General features: G+C 43.5%; 1 protein-coding gene across 4 annotated transcripts in view; it reads left to right on the forward strand.

The window, feature by feature from the left end:
* Positions 1 to 5378: 5378 nt before the first annotated feature.
* Positions 5379 to 20674, forward strand: part of LOC146547145 (ALK and LTK ligand 2-like) — a 28478-nt gene continuing 13182 nt past the window's right edge. The window contains exons 1-2 of one of the 4 annotated variants that reach the window (XM_085265920.1): positions 5379 to 5460; positions 15286 to 15488. In XM_085265920.1, coding sequence (XP_085122046.1) covers positions 15296 to 15488 — 193 coding nt within the window. In that variant the 5' untranslated portion in view covers positions 5379 to 5460; positions 15286 to 15295. Of the gene's footprint in view, positions 5461 to 13383; positions 14568 to 15152; positions 15489 to 20674 lie in introns of those variants that run through there. The other 3 variants (XM_085265921.1, XM_085265919.1, XM_085265918.1) reach the window with 3 other exon arrangements.

Here is a 20674-nt window from a genome sequence, read left to right on the forward strand (position 1 = left end):
TGCTCCCCTTCCCTCCCCTCAACTCAATGCTGGTGCAGCATCATTTCAACCTTGGTTCCTTTTGAAAACCAGCTCACTTGTAAACAGGTTGTAGTACTGGATCCATTGGCCAATCTGTAATGAAAATCATACAGACAGATTTTGTGGGCTGCATGTGCCAAATGTTTTAATTTTTATGATTGCCTTTCCAATAGTCAGAGATTTTATGGTTCTAGGTTTCTGGTTTGGGCCCAACAGTTTTTCAATACCATTCTAGTGCTAGCACTAGCCTTTTTTTGATGGAAATGCATGGCATATGTTATAGATTAAGAAACACATTGGTGGTAAAAGAAAAAATATTAAAAAAAAGAAAAGAAAGAAACAATTGATGACTTTTGTTTCTGTGCTTATTTTGCATTTTCTTTCATCTCTTTTTGTAGGTACTTCTTTGAAGTCATCCTCCGTCTTGTTGCTTTGAGCATTTCCTTTCTAGTAATCTTGTGTCTAAGCAAGCATTATTTCTCTTTCTGGTAATTTTAACTATTTTTTGCCCATTCTTCCACCATCATGATGCTGGTGCAGTGCCAGTTGTGCTTTAATGTCTTTTAAGAACCAAAAGGCAAAATTATCTTGCTTTGAATGGTCAGAAGCATAAAAACCAAGTTCCAAAGGCCATGTGATGTTTGGTTTAGGAAGGAGTTTGTTTTCTAGTTGCTGTCCACATGCTCAACTGTGTTTAGGTCAAACAATGAGGCCAAAGGTTCTCCTTACTTGTTGGCTCTGCCATCATTTTTATGTTAGTGGAATAACTGAATAAGTTTCAAAATTTATGAAGTGCTTTTTAAACCACTAGGATGAAAGGGCACCAAATAAATGCAAATCCATCCATCCATCCATCCATCTTCATCCGCTTTATCCGAGGCCGGGTCGCGGGGGCAGCAGCCTAAGCAAAGAGGCCCAGACCTCCCTTTTCCCAGCCACCTCCTCCAGCTTATCCGGGGGAATACCAAGGCGTTCCCAGGCCAGCCGAGAGATATAATCTCTCCAGCGTGTCCTGGGTCTGCCCTGGGGCCTCCTCCCGGTGGGACATGCCTGGAACACCTCACCCAGGAGGCGCCCAGGGGGCATCCTTGTCAGATGCCTGAACCACCTCAGCTGGCTCCTTTTGATGTGGAGCAGCAGCTGCTCTACTCTGAGCCCCTCCCGGATGGCCGAACTTCTCACCCTATCTCTAAGGGAGAGGCCAGCCACCCTTTGGAGGAAGCTCATTTCTGCCGCTTGTATCCGCGAATCATGAATGTTTAATCCCACACAATGAATGAGAGTGAAGAATATTACCACATTTTATACACTTGTTATACTTTGATTTCAGCTCAATCCCATGTGGTTAAGAATTTGGATACATGTCCTGTGTATGTGTGCCTGAGCTCTTCTGGCAGCAAATATGTGTGTGTGTGTGTGTGTGTGTGTGTGTGTGTGTGTGTGTGTGTGTGTGTGTGTGTGTGTGTAATGATAACACAGAATGAATCTGGCGTAACGGAACGCTTTCAGTCATCTCACTCATCACAAAGAAACTGCAGCACTGTGAACATGACAGATGTTTTCATCTGTTTATTCTCTTAACAAGTTGGCTTTGATTTTCTCTTTCTGGGGCCTTTCTAAATTCTTTCTTTCTTCTTAGTATTTTTGAAAAAAAAAGTCACATCGAAGAGGCAACAACTGACAAGCTTTGACAAAGAAGCTGCCTATCTTTCGTAATCTTTAGGACTTTCATGTGTTTAAATCTGCAACATGTCGAAAATAGTGCATATCAACAGCATCATATCCTGAATATTGTGCTTATGTTGAAGATAATGTTTCTTTGATGGTTACCTTCTTATTTGGCTGATTGGCTTCATTAGATGATTAGACTAAATCATACCAAGTGTAACAGCTACCAGGGCGATTAGTCTGTGTGTTACTGATGTTCTTATTTGCAAAATTTTATCTAAAGCCGCATCAGTTTTTATTGTTTCTTTCTTTATGCTGAGTTTGCGATGGAGCCTGTATTGCATTGTGTGGTATAACTCCAGAGTTCACTAGTATTGGTCACAGTGTGCCTTAAACTTTAAAATCACCTGCTCTGAATTTTCCTGAAAGAGTCCTACAAATAAAATCCTCAGTGTTCCTTTGAAGGCTCCTGAAGTTCTGGTGATTTAAAAAAAAAAAAAAAGTATTATTTGATTTATGTGATTTATGTGCCTCGTGCGACTCTCTAGGGGAGAGGACTTTTTAAAGAAGTTGGCCCAGAGAAAAATCTTTTGGATAATGATCAATGTTGGTGGCTTTGGTTTCAAACACTTTCCAGACTACAATAGACAGTGGCATTTTGAAGTCCCATTAAGATGAGTATGTCAATCATTTTTGAAGAGCAAAGAGGTTTCATCACATGTTCCTTTGTGGCCACTGGGTGTACCATCTTCATGGCTCATCAAGAGCAAGCAGAGGAATTTGTGTTTGAGTTTTTATGTCACTAAAAATAATTTTTTGGAAGTTGGCTGCAAAACTTTTAGACATTTTTTAAAATGTTAGTTTTCTAGTCTTTCAAACAAGCCTGAAACTGCACGATGAAGCCATCACATCTCTCTACTTAAAGCTGAACTGGTCCAATAAACCTGGGAAATGATATTCTTCATTCTTATTAACCTTTGATGAACTTGACTGGATATATTCGTTTAAGTCTACCTTCCAGTATTTAGATTTAGAATTAGACTTTTTTTGACAATGAAAATTAAAGTGTATATTTCTAAATAAACATACTTCAGTAACACATAAAATCGTCTTTGTTACATCAAAGAGCAAATTTTATTTTTTACTTTCATGCCTTGATAAATACACGATACATTTAGAGCTCCAGGCCCAGTGGTTATTCAAGGTTTAAATGTTCTAATTTATCTCTGAATTATGAGGCTAACATGGTATTTAAGACATTTGAAGTGTTATTCAAGTTTTATGTTCATCCAGTCTTTTATTGGGGTTCAGGAAGTCTCAAGGCAACCTTGTGTATCTGTCATGGTCCCCGCACCTCGCCAGCTGACAGCAGTCAGGCGCTTTGTTTTGTTTATTCTCCTCTCTCGCCTCTGCTCTCCCTTTCTCTCTCGTCCTTTCCCACTCTCTCTTTCTCCTGCCGGGGCAGAGCTCAGTATGGGCTCCTGCTCCTGGCCCACGCACCTGGAGATGATCAGCACACCTGCCGCTGATTATGAGAATTGGAGTCCTACTTAAGATGGCAAGTCTGCTCTACTCGTCGCTGGATTGTTAAGCCATCAGCATCAGTCGTCCTGCACTCTGCAAAGTTTGTTCGTGAGTACGTCTGAACCAGGAGACTAACTGTTTCTCTGTCTGTGTATAGATTTCCCCTGGACCTGTTTTCCCTGTGCACGGTGACTGAGCGTGAGCAAGAGTGATAGAGGAAAGAAGAGGAGCTGTGTGTGGTTGCGAGGGCTGTATGGAAATCTCCCCTCCCTGGACTCCTGCCCCTTTCACTCCCGGACCCTGGAACCCCAGCCCCTTTTCCCCAGACACCGCTGTGTGTGTGTATATATATATTTCATCGTGGAGAACACCAAGGCTGGACTGGGACAAAAAATCGGCCCGGGCATTTTGACTAGAGACCGGCCCACCAGGATAAAGATTGAAAATGTGACGTCATTCAGGGGTAAAACCGCAAAGGATTCTGGGAACTTGTGGCAAGAGGTACTAGCGCACGCAGGCTTTCAATTGAACTCGGTTACACAGCGATAAAAAGAAACACAGAAAATGGCAAGAAGCTGTTGTATTATTAACTGCAATAGCCGGTCGTATGACAGCCACGGGAAGCCGAAGGGTAAAGAGATCGTTTTTTTTTTTTATTGGATTACGTCTTTGAAGAGAAATTTTTAAGCCATGTTTCCGAAGTAAGAGCCGACGGATGGTCTGAATATACCAAATATAACGTCTCAGAACACTCCAGCTCACATGTTAGTCTGCTCCAGGCATTCCCACAAAGGTCAGAGTTTTGTAGTAGTTAATACGTCATTTTTCTTAACATAATTGGTGAAATAGGTTACAAGCAAGTCTGGCGCTGAACAGAAATTGTTGCGCTATGCTCCTTTATTTATTGTGCATAAATAGTGAATTTTCCTGACACAATATTGCGTTTCGCTTCTGTTATTATGGTACATTGACAAAAACATATACTTTTATTCACAGGATAAAACAGTTGTTTTGTATCACTAATTGTCCAGTGCGATTACAGCATACAATATTATTGTCACTGCTACATTTCTGTAATGCTACCAGAAATTATTTCCACTACTAATTAATTACCGTTGAGCTTAAAGTTCCTATTAATAAACGGTTAACGAATGTGTATTTATGACGACGATTTGTGAGACTGGTAAACTTACCTTTGTTCGTACGATGGTCTTTACTTTCTACACGGTGCATTTCAAGGTCCTGTACCCATCCGTCGGTAAACTGTACCTGGGCTTGTTGCAGTGACCTGAAGTTACTAAACTTCATGAGTGTATGCACTCACTCCAAGAACCGTATAATTATAAATATGAGCGTGGTGAAAGTTGGGCAGCACGCTAACGTCTTTTGTCCACTCTGTGTGCTCGTAAGGGTCTGACCCTTTCACTCCTTTGATTTTTCCTCGTATCTTTTCTTTGTCTTTTCGTCGAGTCTGTCTTTGTACGGACCGGCATTGTTCTCCTTTTGTTTTGTACATTCCTTTTTTGTGCGGCAAAGAAAAAAACAAGAAGGTGTTGGAACCGGAGAATGAACGTTTTGCGTTGCTGCAAATGCTTGCATTTGATGCGGTACTTGGATTGTTTTGCCACGAGTTCCCGGCATGCAATGCGCGAAAATCACGTGATTGCTAAACAAGGGGGCGGGTGCATTTGGCCTCCTCGGCTGTAATTGGTCCAGCCCAGAGTCGATCATGACCAATTGGCCAATCCAACACCTTTCATTATATATACCCTTCCTAAAAAAAAAAAAAAAATCCATCGGCCCATAAAAACAAAAAATCGCCAGCGGCCCACCGGGCAAATGCCCGGTATGCCCGATGGCCAGTCCAGCTATGGAGAACACTGTAAATAAATTCACTTTTGATTTGAAGAAACTTGTGGTCTGCGCCTGAGTCCACTCCACTAATCGTGACAGAACAATCCAGCCACAACATGGACTCAGCAGACCAGAATACCGTCGGACAGGCACTGGCTGCCCAAGAAGCGGCGCTGACCCGCCACGAACAAATGTTACACCAGCTGCGAGGTGAGATTGCCACACTAACCCAAGCTGTTTCCCGTTTGACTACACCAGGGGGCGTACAGCCGGGGAATCCCCAGCCAGCTCACCCTGCCCCGCAGGAAACACTCGCGGCGGCCACGGCAGGTCCCTCATCGGCAGCCACTCCATCCTCTGACGGTCCTCTGCCTTCACCTGAACCTTTTACGGGTGTGTCATGGTCCTGAGTCTGAGGACTCAGTGTTTTGTGTTTCCTTATGCTTTTGTTCATTCCGAGTGTGTATTCTGTTCTGATTTTGCCATTTGTTAGGTTTCTGTTCTTTGCCTGCCTGCTCCCACTTCTCTGTGTTCCCTCTGTCTGTCCATGGTGTTATTGTGTCTGCTCATGAGTCTGCATTCACTCACACCCCAGCCTGTGCCTGCATTTTGGATCCTTTTCTCAATTCACCACACGACTGCTGCACAGCCGTGACAGGGTGAGACAGGAAAGTGCTCTGGTTTTCTGGCCCAGTGCTCATTGATTTTCCGCGAACAGCGGCGCTTCCATAACAATGACGGGGTGAAGATTGCTTTCTTTGTACAGATGCTACGAGATCGTGCTTTGAAATGGGCCCAGGTGGTATTAAACTCCGACCCGGAGATTTCTTTTGAGAGGTTTGTGGCTAACTTTAAGACTGTGTTTAACCGAGGCTCTGGAGCCGAGGATGCGGCGCTCCGCCTCCTTAACTTCAAGCAAGGTAAGTGGAGTATGGCAGACTATTCAATCGACTTTTGGATTTTGGCAGAAGAAACCGGCTGGGGACCGGATGCGCTCAGGAGCACACTGTTAAAAAACATCCGTGAGGATCTGAAAGATGAATTGATTATGCGGGACCTTCCCACTGCTTTTGATGAACTGATGTCTTTATGCATTAAGGTGGATGAGCGGCTACGGGCTCGTCGACAAGCACGGAACTCCAGTTCCCAGGAGGCCGCGGGGCCATGGGGGGCGGAGGCCTCGGCCGATTAGCGGTCCTCCCGGACACCAGAGGGTGCCGACGGAAAGGTACAACCCATGCAAATTGGCAGCTCCCACCTAACTGCTGCGGAACGCCAGCGACTCATCACGGCCGGTGCGTGCCTGTATTGTGGTAACAAGGGACACATGATCGCCTCCTGTCCATCGCGAGCAAAAGGCCGCGCCCGCCAGTGATGGTAGGAGTACTGGTGGGCGGTTTGAATCAGGATAAATCTCCTCCACGTTTAGCCCTGCCGGCTAAGCTTCTGGTCCAGTCCGAGTGTCATTCACTTTCTGTGCTTATTGATTCTGGAGCAGAACAAAATTTCATTGACTCTGAACTAGCAAAACAACTCTGTGTGACTGTGGAGTCACTGCCCCACGCCTTACGCGTCACGGCTTTATCAGGGCAGCGCCTCCCCGACATCACACACATCACTGAGCCGCTCACCCTCACACTGTCTGGCAATCATTCGGAGGAGATTAGCTTTTTTGTTTTTCACTCCACTCAAACGCCGTAAGTTCTCGGTCATCCCTGGCTCCAGTAACACAACCCCACGATTAATTGGCAGAAAGGAGGCATCACGGGCTGGGGAGAGGAGTGTCATATGACCTGCCTTAAGGCTGCCGTACCTCCTAACAAATCGGTCATCGGCCCAGAGCCACCGCGGTCTTCCGACTTAGCAGATGTGCCGTCTGTTTACCACGATCTTGCTGAGGTGTTTCGGAAGGACCGAGCTTTACATCGCACCGTCAAGTTTCTCCAGCAGTATTTCTGGTGGCCCTCACTCACCCAAGATACTCAGGAATACATCACTGCTTGTACGGTCTGTGCCCGAAACAAACCATCGAACCAACCCCCGGCGGGTCAGCTCCATCCGTTATCCACTCCTTCCAGGCCATGGTCTCGCATAGCACTGGACTTCATCACCGGGCTACCTCCATCAGCAGGTAACACTGTCATTCTCACCATAATCGATCGTTTCTCTAAAGCGGCTCATTTCATTGCTCTGCCTAAGCTTCCCACAGCTCTAGAGACCGCACGCCTACTCGACACTCACGTCTTCCGCCTGCATGGGATCCCGGAAGACATAGTGTCTGACAGAGGGCCTCAATTCACTTCTCGGGTCTGGAAAGAGTTCTGCAACTCCCTGGGCGCAAAGGTCAGTCTATCCTTGGGCTATCATCCTCAGAGCAATGGACAGTCCGAGCGGGCCAACCAAGAACTGCGTCGCCTCCACCAATCAAACCATCTGGAGTGAGGAGTTGCCGTGGATCGAGTACGCCCATAACAGCTTGACTGCCTCTGCTACCGGCCGGTCTCCATTTGAAGTTTCCTTGGGATATCAGCCTCCTCTTTTTCCTGCTGTGGAAGGTGAGCACTCTGTACCCTCCGTCCAGGCTCATCTGCGCAGGTGCCGCAGAGTTTGGCGGGCAACTCAAGTGGCCCTACTACGCACGACGGAGAACAACAAACGCATTGTAGACTGGCACCGGACTCCAGCACCCGAATACTCTGTCGGCCAGAAGGTATGGCTCTCTACCCACTTTGTTCCGGTCAGGACTGAATCCAAGAAACTTACACCCACCTTCATCGGCCCTTTTGAAATCTCCGCCTTGGTCAATCCCGTCTCTGTGAAGTTAAAACTTCCTCGCAATATGAAAATCCATGATGTTTTCCATGTTTCACAAATCAAACCTGTCCGGTCCAGTCCTCTGTGCCCTCCTTCCAGGCCCCCTCCTCCCGCCCGGCTTGTGGATTGGTTGCCGGCTTACTCCATCACTCGCATAATGGACTCACGGCACCAGGGGCGTGGCTGTCAGTACCTGGTTGACTGGGAGGGCTATGGCGTGGAGGAACGCTCCTGGGTCCCACGAGCGGCCGTTCTGGACGTGCCCATGCTCCGGGAGTTTCACCGCCTGCATCCGGACAAGCCTGGTGGGTCGCCGGGAGGCTCCCGTTGAGGGGGGGGTACTGTCATGGTCCCCACACCTCGCCACCTAACAGCAGTCAGGCGCTTTGTTTTGTTTATTCTCCTCTCCCCTGAACCTGTTTTCCCTGTGCACGGTGACTGAGCGTGAGCAAGAGTGATAGAGGAAAGAAGAGGAGCTGTGTGTGGCTGCGAGGGCTGTATGGAAATCTCCTCTCCCTGGACTCCTGCCCCTTTCACTCCCGGACCCTGGAACCCCGGCCCCTTTTCCCCAGACACCGTTGTGTGTGTGTGTGTGTGTGTGTGTGTGTGTATATATTTCACCGTGGAGAACACTGTAAATAAATTCACTTTCTATTTGAAGAAACTTGTGGTCTGCGCCTGAGTCCGCTCCACTAATCGTGACAGTATCAAAATCAAGTACGTCTTTGATCTAAAAATTTCTTAAAGAACATCCCAATGCAATGAATTTTGAGTATACGCCCAGACTCTCGAACTTGAACAGACATTATGATGTCTGTTCAAGTTTCTCTGTAGCTTAAAAAGGTATTATGGAGGGTATCTTGAGGAGGTTCTGGAGGCATGCTTACTGAAAACAAAGTTCTTACAGGAGTCCAGAGGTCCCTCCGATATCAGGGCCAGTTGAGGTTAAAAGGTTTGAAGTGTTTTTAAAGACATGTAATGGGCTCCTTGGGGAGGTTCCAGAGGTTCTTGGTAATGTTCCAAAGCAGGGAATGTAGTAAAAGCTGCAGTACTGTGGTACAGGTCTGGATATGTACTAAGCAGAATTAATGACCGTGAGAAAACTTTGTCTGTACTGCAATGACCTGCATGAATAAACAGCTTTCACTTGGAGATACAGGACATTATTCCTTTGCAGCCCTCCCACTAAACCCTGTATAAATACAGGTTTAAAAAAACATTACTACTCTCGCTCATTCATATATACACAAACACACACATGCCACATTTACACATACATATGACCTTGCAATGTCCCCCACATACATTCCTGATAAATCCTGATTCCTAGTAAATCCCCATTCCTAAACAAGAGTGCATGAGCTAATGTGGAAATGTGTTTACATATACAGTCCAACACACACATTTAGAGCAGCTGAGTGATTTGATATCTGATAGAGCAGATGAACAAATAAGGGTGGAACTTTGAGTACAGGCTGCCAGTAGATGTGTGTTTTTAAATTTGAACCATTGTTATTAGATTTCAGTTATTATTTCTGTACAGCCTTATCTAGTTGAGGTAAAATTTAATGCATCCATGCATCCTGGTTTTCATGCTGTGAAAATGCTATCTAGATACCAAAGCACTGGGTACCCCTTAGGATCCTTTTTAGATGTGCAGGATAACTGGATGTCAATAAGACTTCTTGTTGGAACTAGATGCCATTAGAGGGAGAAATTTGTTGTTTATAGGAAAGATAAATTGGTCCCAAGATAACCTGTATTCAGGAGAAAAGCCAGACTTACGGATAGAAGTCAACTCAGAACAGGGGAGCTTCATCACTTCTGAGGTGGGAAACCAGGGCTTTATCCTGTAGCCAGACCTAGGATGGAAGCTCACTGGGGAGTGTTTGTTGGGTGGGCCTGAATCTGGCTCAGCAGGACAGAGGTCAAAAAATGACCATCACCTACAAGGGAAAGACACTCAATACTATGAAGACAGAACGCCAGGCAAAGACAGAAGCCTGGACATCTTCACCTGAACATTTTAGACCCGTGATGCCTCATATAATTGTACGACTGTGAACAGGGTTTTCTTCTTCTTCTGAAAAATTTGCTAATACAGTACTACTTGCATTTTAATGTGTTAGTTTGTAATAAAAACAACTTGAAAAAAGTTCAGAGTTTTTTAGTTTTAAAGACATATTTTAAAATAAAATTGTTTTGAACATGGATTAATCACAACTGCTAGAGGAGACTAAATAATAAAACAGGTCATGATAACCTCCTGCCTAAAAACTCTTTCGGTCTCATACTTGGGACTTTACAGACCAACAAAACATCCTGAGAAGTCCCAGAAAGTTTCAAAATCACATCTTTCAAGATGTGCCATATTTTAAATATCCTAAATATCTCTAAAATAATAAATAAAAAATAAGCCCTTGAAACCAAATTCAAGTTCTCTAAAATTCCTCAGTGATTTCATGAAAATCTTTATACAGTAAAGATATAATTATTTCCCCAGCTGAATTTGTACATTTGCTCACTTATAAAGATATTAACTTTTTCTCATTTTTATGATAGTTTCATTTTAATAGAGAGACACAAATATCAACCAAAACTCAATCAGACAAAATGCATTTCATTAAATTATGGCTTGATTTGCATGTCATTGAGTAAAATATGTATCCCCAAGCAAAACATGACTTAGTACTTGGTGCGGAAAACCTTGTTGGCAAGAACAGTGGGAAGTCATTTCTCATAGTTGGTCAGCCGGTTTTGTCACAGCTCAGGAAGGAATTTGGCCCACTCCACTTTACAGAAACTTGATAAATCCTTTAAGTTCATCAGCTGCTGCTTGATAGTTTAAAGCGTCAGCTTCCTCCACAAACTTTTTACAGGACTGAGATCAGGAGACTAGCTAGACCACTCAATGACCTTAATGTACTTTTTTCTTTAGCCACTCCTCTGTTCTCATGGTGGTATGTTTTGGGTCATTGTCATGCTAGCAGACCCATCCACAAATCTTCACTGTTCTGGGAAGGAAAGGAGGAGGTGCCTGTCCAAATTTTTATGGTACATGTTCCGACCCATTGGCCTCTCAATGTGATGAAGTTGTTCTGTACCCTGAAGCAGCGGTCCCCAACCTTTTTTGCGCCACGGACCGGTTTATGTCTGACAATATTTTCACGGACCACCCTTTAAGGTGTCGCGGATAAATACAACAAAATAAAACCCGTACGGGTACCCAAAAAAAAGAAGATTTATTCATAACACATGGGAAAAGACCCAGGGAAACTGAGTTAACAATAGAAAAGATAAAAAATAACGATAAAAAACAATAAAAACCCTGAAAACCATAAATTTCACACCCGAGCCTCAACTCTTGTGGCCCGGTACCAAAGACTCATGGACCAGTACCGGTCCATGGCCGGGGGGTTGGGGACCGCTGTCCTAAAGCACAATGCACCACCCTGTGAGGATGGTGTTCTTTGGGTCATACTGAAAACTGTGGGTGCCAGAGAGCTTGATTTTAGTTTAACTAAACCACAGAACTTTCTCCCAAACCATCAATGACTAATTCAGATGTTCAATGTCAAACTTAAGATGGGCCGGTACATGTGCCTTTTGACCAGGGGAAAATGTAAAGTGATATATGCGCTTTACACTCGACAAGTTTTACCAACGTTTTTCTTGTGACTGTAGTCCCACCTGCTTTACATCATTGACTAGATCCTCTCATATAGTCTTGGGCTGATCCACCATGATTAACCCCTGTAAGGCAAGATCTTTCATGAAGCTCCAGACCAGATTGATGGTGACTTCTATTTGAGACTAATTGCACCAACAGTTGTTGACTTTTCACCAAACATCTTGTTGATGGTTTTGTAGACCATTCCAGCTTTGTGCAGGTCTACAGTCTTGTTCCTGATGTCATTTGATTGCTCTTTGGTCTTGCCAATGTTAGTGGAGAGGTTGGAATAGAAGAAACTGAATATGTGGACAGGTGGTCTTCATACACACAACATGTTAAGATTAAGAGTATCTGTAAGTGATTGGTTGATTGATTGTAATCTGTGTTCCATGCGTGCACACAACTAATCAGTGACTGACTGCACTCAATAACATCCAAATCAATTTTGAACTTTTATGTCATGTGAGTTTTCTTGTGTTAAAAAAAAGAAAAAGAAAATACTTGCAAATGCTTCAAGACCTCTGTTAGTGTGCCCAGTCTCCACACACGATATGTTGTTGGCCTATTTATGTGCGGTTTGATATTTAAAAGGTTTGATATTCCAACAACACCTCCTTACAAATGTTTTTTTGCATTGGTGCTGGCATAGTCTGAGGTGAAAAACGGACAGTGTCACAGTCTGTGTTGGCAGACCGTGGGGATGTGGGGAAAGGAGGACCCAGTCACGGTACTCTGTGATGCAAACAGTGCTCTTTATTTGCTTCTTACAGCCCCTTGTTAGATAAAATGTCAAGTGCCCACTAGCAATCAAAGAACTTATGAGTGGTGCAAAAGGGGGGTCTGGTGATGTTGCTTTACAGCTTTAAACTCATCACAGAGAGGAGGCCAGGGTGAAGACAACACATGACTTTAACATGGGAAACTGCTTTTTATGCCTAACTCTAACAAATGTTTTACCCAAGCATTGTCAAGTCATAATTCAGAAGTGGAAGTAGAAGCCATAAAAACACAGTTTTTACCATGTGAACATGTTTGTCAGCAGTTTTGAGTACTTGATGTGATGTCTATCTGGATATCTGCAGGCAGATTTCTTCAACACATTGGCATTGCAACAGTGCAAGACACAGTTACGCAATATATTAACGGTATGCAGCCAAGATCAAAATGAAGGTAAAGCTCAAAGACGCGTGTGGTCAGAAAACTTGCTGGTTTAGCGGCTGGTGTGATCCCCTGACAAGATGGTCTCTGGTTTCAATCTGTTTTGAACCTCATATGTCCTCTATACTTTTTTTCCCCCTATCAACATGCTGATATTTCAACCCATCAGTTCCACCTCACATCAAACCCGGCCTTCATTTTGATCTCAAATACACACCTTTAAAATTCTGTGACTGTATCTTGCACAGACGTAATTCTATAATGCTGAAAACCAACTGACAGACAGACATATAAACACCTGCCACAGTACTCGCAACTGCCTCAGGGCTCCGCCGGACCACATTTTGCCATGATGACAGACCGATTCACACACAGTGTGAAAACACAAGCTATAAAAATATTTCAAGAACAATCTTCCAGATATCAGACCTATGGTATCATACAAAAGAGTACTTCAAACAAAGGGTAAGCCACAATGTCTAGTCACAATTTCTGTTTGTTTTACAGAATTTAAAAAAAAGCCTCAGTAACATTTGAAACATTTGAAATATTGTCTGTTTTTGTGGGCTTAGCATGAATGATACTGGCAATTTGGGTGATGTCACCAATCCATTAGCATGTATCCTGTGACCTTTGCTTTATTGGAGACTTTCACACAGTCTGATAAATGATCTCACCCTCCGATTCAGATCCACAGCTGTTAAAATAACAGTTGTTCAAAATGTTGAATTATTAAGTTTAAAATTTGAGATACTTTAACTTATGAATGTCAAAAATAGCAAAAGACTGAATGAAATGTACTTTGAATTAAAATTTAAACTAGCAAAATGCTGACTGTGGAATATAAAAATATATGTTTGTTTTTCTAAAAAAAAAAAAAAAAAAAAAAAAAAAAAAAAAAAAACTTGCTGCAGGTCAAGATTTTAAAGTGACTTAAACCCTAACCCTGGGATATTTTCTCTTCTGCTTATTTTGAAGGTGGGTCTGCTCTGGTGGTTAAATAGCTGTAGTTAGCTGTAGTTCTGGTTCACTCGGTCACTTGAAACCAGGATCGCTTATATTTTCCTCATTAAAAACCATTTGTGTAACACAAATGAACACACAGTACCACTGTAACAGTTCGTCAAAACAGCAAACGTGGAAGCCCAGAAACTGATCAACTCAGGAGAGGAGGTGAGGAGGAGACGCACAAAGCATTTTTCTTTCCATCCACTGAGAGGGAGTGGTGCACCGCTGATGTCTGCAGGCAGAAACTCATCTGTCATCTTCTGACTGTGCGCGGGTGTATGTGTGTGCGCATGCTAGCTGCCAAACGCACGCACCTCCCTCCTCCTGCCGTATTTCCGTAATCTGTCGGAGTTGCGCGTGTGGAGAGTAGAAAACACGGTGGATTATTTCCACAGAGGAAAGAGCGCGTGGCACAGAGCCGATCCCACTGGTCGACAGAGGAGCGGAGGTCAGCAAGTGTCCCGGGCTGCAGGTGCTTCGTGCCAAACGCTTCCAGAGTCTGTCCGAGTCTCAAGAATTCTTCTCTTCGGTCCGCAAAGCAGAGGAATGACCCCGTCCAGCTGTCTGCCAGCTGCTGCTGCTGCGAACAGGACCAGATGAGGATGAGGAGGAAGGGGCTCCCTCAGCTCCACGCGCTCAGTCAAAGTTCAGCGCTTTTCTAAGATGCCACCGGCCTCTGGAGCTCGGCACGCGGTTCGGCTCGAAACTAACCCGGGATAATAAAACACGCACAAAGAGACAAGAAAACACACCAGAAAGCAGAAGTTTAGTAATTATCCGGCGGGAGGAGCCCGGGAGGGAGAGCCCGGGATCAGAGAGCGCTCCGAGAGCTGCGCAGGGAAGACAGGTGAGTTTAAGTGTGTGAGCTGAGGGAGCAGCCGAACGGTGAAGAAATTTGTTCGCAGACAGAAAACCTCTCCTAGGCGTAAAATGTGACATGTTGAACAGTTTTCTGTAATAACTGCAGGATGTGTGAGGGTGATGCTTCCTTTTAAAGTGCAGCGAGAGCATTAAACGTGTTTTTACTGGGACATATTTTGTTTGCGCGTTTAGGAGCGAAACTACTGCTGGAAACTCATTTTTACTTCAGAATCATTCAAAGAGTTTACCGCATTGAATGAATCAAAAGCAAACGTAAAACGCGCCTCTTTTAAAACTTGAATCTTTAACTAAACCCTGGAAAAACGTTATTACATGGATTTTTTAAAAGCAGTAAACTCACGTTAGAATCACGCCGTATCTTTAAATAGACAGCAGTATTATTATTATTTTTAGATAAATTTGTTTTATTTCAGGTAAGTTTGGTTTTATTAAAATAGGTTTTGTTTCATTAGAAGTTCATTTTTGATCATATCACATGATCTTTATTTTTCATTACAAAAAAGTTTGACTCAAAGTCTCTCTTATGACCTAAAAACTGTCAAATTCACAGTTGGGTCCACATGAGTCCTGATGAAGATCATGTGATTCTGTCAGAAGATCCAGCACGTGGGAGGAAACGGCTTTGGCTCCTTGGAGGAACATTATTACAAAACAATCTGAACTTTGCTCATCTGCACCTTCAGGTCCGTGGTGATGCTGCTCGCGCGGCTCACGCTCCTGTCCGCCCTCCTCCTCCTGCTGCTGCTGCTGCTCACCGAGGCGGCCCTTCGCCGAGGTTCCGGCACGCAGACGGACAGCCGCAGCATGGTGGAGCTGATCGGCCGGTACCCGAGGACGAGGACGGAGACGCCCGGGGGAGTACAGCATGGGTCGCAGCACGGACTGGGTCAGTACTGATGGCGGAAACAGTGAGATAACATCGTAATCACGCCACGGTCTGCGGTTTCTCTTTGAACTTTATTCATCCATTCAGAGAGTCAAAAAATATGAATGAGTGCAGAAGCAAAAGGCTGCAGGGCGTCACGTCCTGTTGGGCCCCTCCTGCTGTAATTTCATTAAATCCTTTTTGATTTAGGAGGAGCGTGAACCTGTTGTGTCGCCCAAGATACACTCTCACGATCTAGATGGGGCTGTTTTTAAGCACAAAAAAGCTGATTCCAAACTGCAAAATTAAACTCCTGAGGTGGTTTCATTCATACTCCAGTGAATTAAAATGTATGTCAAAGGACTGTTCTTTATCCATTTGTAAACCACAATGCTTATCGGGCACTCACATTTATCCCATGACCCTTTTTAAGGAGCTACCCCCTATACTTGACACTTAGTTTCAGAGTTACACTCACCTCTATGTGAAGTGCTCTATAAGTACTCATAACTGTCAAAATTGCTCTTCTGCACATCCTGAGACTCAACATTTGTAGGAAACCGCACCCTGACGCCAGTCCAAATGTAGCAAAGTGTAACTTCAAAGTTAATAACTGAACTCAAAGCTTTCAAGTTTAGCCTACGATAATCTGCTAGTACAGATATATCACTAAGATCCATCCATCAATTTTCTGCCAGTGATCGGGGTTCGGGTCACGGGGGTAGCAGTTTGACTAAAGTAGTATGTAGTATTTAGTATGACTAAATATTTAAATGGTGCTGTCCCTGCTAGTGAGTACCAGAAATGCAAGGAATAAAATAATTATGAATCTCCAACCTGCCATTCATCCATTCTCTTTGACCTGTCCTCATGAGGGTTGCGTGGAGGCTGAGACCGAGTCCGAACCAAAAAACCTGAGGGCACATGAGAAACAGAACAACGCCCCCCAAAAGGCATGTGTATGTGTGTGCCTGAGCATCTGGCTCGGGCAGCAGATACCCACAGACAATGGGAACGGAGGCCAGGAGTCAAAGTGGAGAATTGTTAGTCCTGGCGGCTCTGGCTCCGGAGTTTCGGGCACTGGTGGTGTGGGCAGTGCTGACTCCAGCTCAGACAGAGCAGGATCAGATGGCATAGTGCAGACCTCTGATTTGGGTGGCACATGATCAGACGACACGGAGACCTCTGGCTCAGACTGCTGCCCCCAGGTCCAGGCTGGGGCTGCACAGGACACACAGCCTGTTTCTTTGACAACTGCTGCTAGTGTTCAGGCTTGGCCACTCTCTACCCTGGGAGAGAGGCAGGGAATTCTGAGCGTCGTTGAGGTGAAAAAGTTGGCTTGAGGTGACAGGTTGAATCCATGCACTCTAATTGCTGGAGGACCAAGTAAAGGCAAGGCAGCAGATGGAAAAACATGGTGCCTACGGGGACCCCCTACAGCCAGTCGAGCTCCACAGAAAATGTGTTCATACTACCTGCTCCTTCCTCACAACCATGAGGAAGAACACGTCAGAGAACAGAGGGCAATGCAGACAATACGTACACAAAGAGGATAACGAGGGAAACAGGCCACAGGTGGGAACATAGCTGACACTAATCTGACTGATAAGACAGGAGAAGCGAAACTGAACATAATACACGTGAAACAGGAGACTATCAAAATAAAACAGGAACTAACACACACAGTGACTCTGAGACGTGGGATAAACAGAACAAATAACCAAAGCCAGAAAGTAGAAATAAACTCAGATGCACTAGAGGTCACTAAAGCAGTGACACTTAAGTCATTTCTTAAATGAACAGAAAGAATCGTGAGGCCACAACCAATTCAAAACAGGCGAGAGGCGGGGTGCACGCTGGACAGATTGCCAATCTGATGAGGGGCTAGGACATAGAGACTGACAACCATTCACACTCACATTCACACCTAAGGGCAATTTTAGAATTACCTAACTAACCCAACCCCAGTAGTTACAGATAATTGTTGATTCTTGAGTGTTAACGAGTTCCTCATTACAAAAAGGCAGCACCCTCTTCTCTGAAATGAAGGTGCAAACAAGCTAAGAGCTACTCAGAACTCTACAGACCATCATGGTGCAGCTGCGTAGTGTCACCAGTGGGCGGAGTCAACAGTACCAATAATGGGTCTGCATTTGTTTGTCGACAAGATTAAACAGGAAAGAGCCTAAAAATAATAAAATAGTCTATGACAACCACCGTCTTGAGGCTTCTCCAGCTGCATCAATAACTGAAGCAATTTACTTGTCACACATTGCTTTGAAGCTAACAAACAGTCGCTTGTAGAAGTTCCAGGTTTCTGTTGCCAAGGTGATCCTCTAATGTATTTGCTGCCCCGGAATATGTCAATCAACAGTGTTCTTCACTCTGATTGGTGGTCGCTACAGTCGTTCCCCTGGAAGTTGAGAAAAGTTTATCTCATCCCACCTACTTCCCATCGCCAGCAGTTATTTCACCCATGATTGCTTGAAGTCGTGGCGTGTCATTCACTTATCTGGTGATCACATTGCCCTGAATTTCTTCCAGTGCATATGCAGCTTCAGGCAGCTTTATTGATCTGTCATCACTGCAGTCTGGCTGCACACTGCTGGCTTTTTGGAGGACTGCACGTAAATATATCTGGGATATTTGTATGCTGATAATCCTCGGCTCTGCATAGTGGAAGCTTAGAATATTGGACCCCAACGCTGGACTATAAATCCAACATAGAAAGATGATAGTTCCAGAGACTAATGTGCTTCTGTACCGCTTTGGTCCAGATGACAAATGGTTGTATGTAAACTGTGTCAGAGCAAAGTTTAAAATACTAATTAAAGAACACTGAAAAATATGATCGGTAGTTTAAAATGGATTTCAAATACAGTCTAAATATTTGTACAGACATAGTTTATTAGGGCTTCAATTTGACTTTCCTGGAATTTTGTGACTTTACAACCGGTCAATTAGTTTGTTTTTTCCTCCCATTTACTCAACTCTTAAAATAGCTACAAGGAACATACCCAAATATAATGTATATTATCTTTTCAGATTATAAATTTCTTCTACAGGTTTGATTGCTGGGTTAGAGCCAGTCAAAAGCCAAACGTGAGGAGCATTATTGTTTTTCTGGATACAATTTGTATATGAAGTAAAGCAGGGAACCTTTTGTTAAACAAGAATTGGATTTTTGGGGGGTTCTTTTAAGTAGTCTAGTCATTATTTGAGAAAGAAATGTTGAGTTTGTTATTTGATTTAATTTCGATCTATTATTTATTAATTATTTATTTAGTTGGGGCTTTGAGTACCACCAGTGAATGCCATTTAATAACATTATTTTCAGGAAAAGACAAACATCTCAACAGTGGATATCACCAAAACTAAGCAACTGACACTAAAACAATCCTGATGGATAAATAGCAACAAGGGACTGAGAAACAAAATTGTACATTTGTCATGTTAACAATGTCTTTGCATGCAGGACTTCTTTTATTTTTAATGGAACACTTTGAGACTAGTCTGTTTTGTAAGAGTTCTCAAGCTAAACAGATTCAGTTTATGTGAAACAAATGAAAGAAAAAGTAAAACTAGACCGAAGCATTGTCTTGTGTGATGAACGACAGAAAATCCAAATATTTCTGTTTGTGTGAACAAACCAAAAGCAATGTCACAGAGAAATCTGAGTGAGGTCCATTCGTCTCCAGCTGGTGCCGAAAAGGCAGAAATGCCTCAAGAGTGACGGCGCAATCAGTCAGACTTGCAGCCGTTTGAGATCTTTTTGTTGTTTGGATCAGCAAGACAAATCCCTCTTAAATCATCAGAGCATTTACAGCTGGCTCCATTAGAGCTGCGAGCTGAGGCCAGACCCTTAAAGGAACTTTTGTGAGGATAATTTTAACAGAGAAGACTGCTGTCATTGTTTGGTCCTCTGCACATCTGAGGAACTATCAGCCAGGGCACCTCTTAAAGGATCATTTTATCTTTTACCATCATTTTAAGCCAATATTTCTTCACTGCAAAGCCTTGTATTTAGTAGACTCAAACCAGCCCTACAAAAATTTTGTAGAATAACTGTTACTGAGGGTCCACTCTCATCTTATGTGTGAAAAAAGTTCAGCAGAGCAAATGTGTCCAATTTTAGAAAGGACTGCATTGTGTGAACAATACATTGGGATTTAAAACAGCAGAAAGTACTTTAACCTCACAACAGGAACAGTTTAAGGCTTTAATGATGGTTACAAACAGTGTCCACTTTTTACTTTCAGATGATGTCAGAGTCATAAATGTAAATTATTTTGGCTTAAAGTATCTACCTTACGCTGTCAGCAGACTTCCCAATATGCTTTGTTAGTGTTAAAAAAAATGTTAGAAAATCAACATGGTGAAACAACATTGCATGCATAGATCAAACACCACAAAAACTGCCTGGAAGCAACTCAAGAAACATGTCAACAAGCATAAAAAACTTCCCAGATTCATTCAATCACCTGCGGGTTGCACTAAAACAAGCCTGACCCAACACTACCAGCGCCCCCATGCCAGACTGGCAGCTTAGGAGGGGGGTGACCATGTTGTAGCTGATCCATCCAATGACTGATCCTTTTCCACAGTTCCATTCAGCTTTTGAGAGTTTAATTTGAAAATGATTCATAATTCACAGCTGGAAAACAACATAAAATGTTATACTCTCTAAAAAGCAGGCAAAGGGGTCCAGCAGTAAAACAGTGCAGATTAATAAAAAGAACTTCTTGTTTGAATCAGCCTCAGAGCTGTGTTCACATTTAACTTTTAGCCTCTGGGATTTTATTCTCCAACAGACATTTGAACTATTGTTTACTCTATTTAATCCTTTTTCTCCCCATGTCGTCCAGGTACTGGAATGGGCCTTGTGTTTTATTAGAATGTGACCCGCTGCCATTTATCTTGAAATTTGTCAAGCGTGACAACACAGGACTTTTACTTTTTTAGCCATTATGTTGTTACTTTTGCTTAAACTCTTAATCCTTTCCACCCTGTGAGACTGTGAACAAGCTGGATTAGATGTATGCACCGCTTGAGTTGCAGTGAGTTGAGTTCTTTTAATAAAGGCTCAGTGTCACTGATTTATTGTTATTACACTGTTATCCAGTCTGATCTTGTGATGGAAGCAAAGAGATTTGCTTGTACTAATAAATCTCATGAATGTTGAACAAGATTGTTCAACTTCTAGTTCC

The sequence above is a fragment of the Mchenga conophoros genome, linkage group LG23 (assembly GCF_057382185.1).
Source record: "Mchenga conophoros isolate Kocher_MC1m ecotype Shallow Benthic linkage group LG23, M_conophoros_male_GT1.1, whole genome shotgun sequence".
Lineage (NCBI taxonomy): Eukaryota > Metazoa > Chordata > Actinopteri > Cichliformes > Cichlidae > Mchenga > Mchenga conophoros.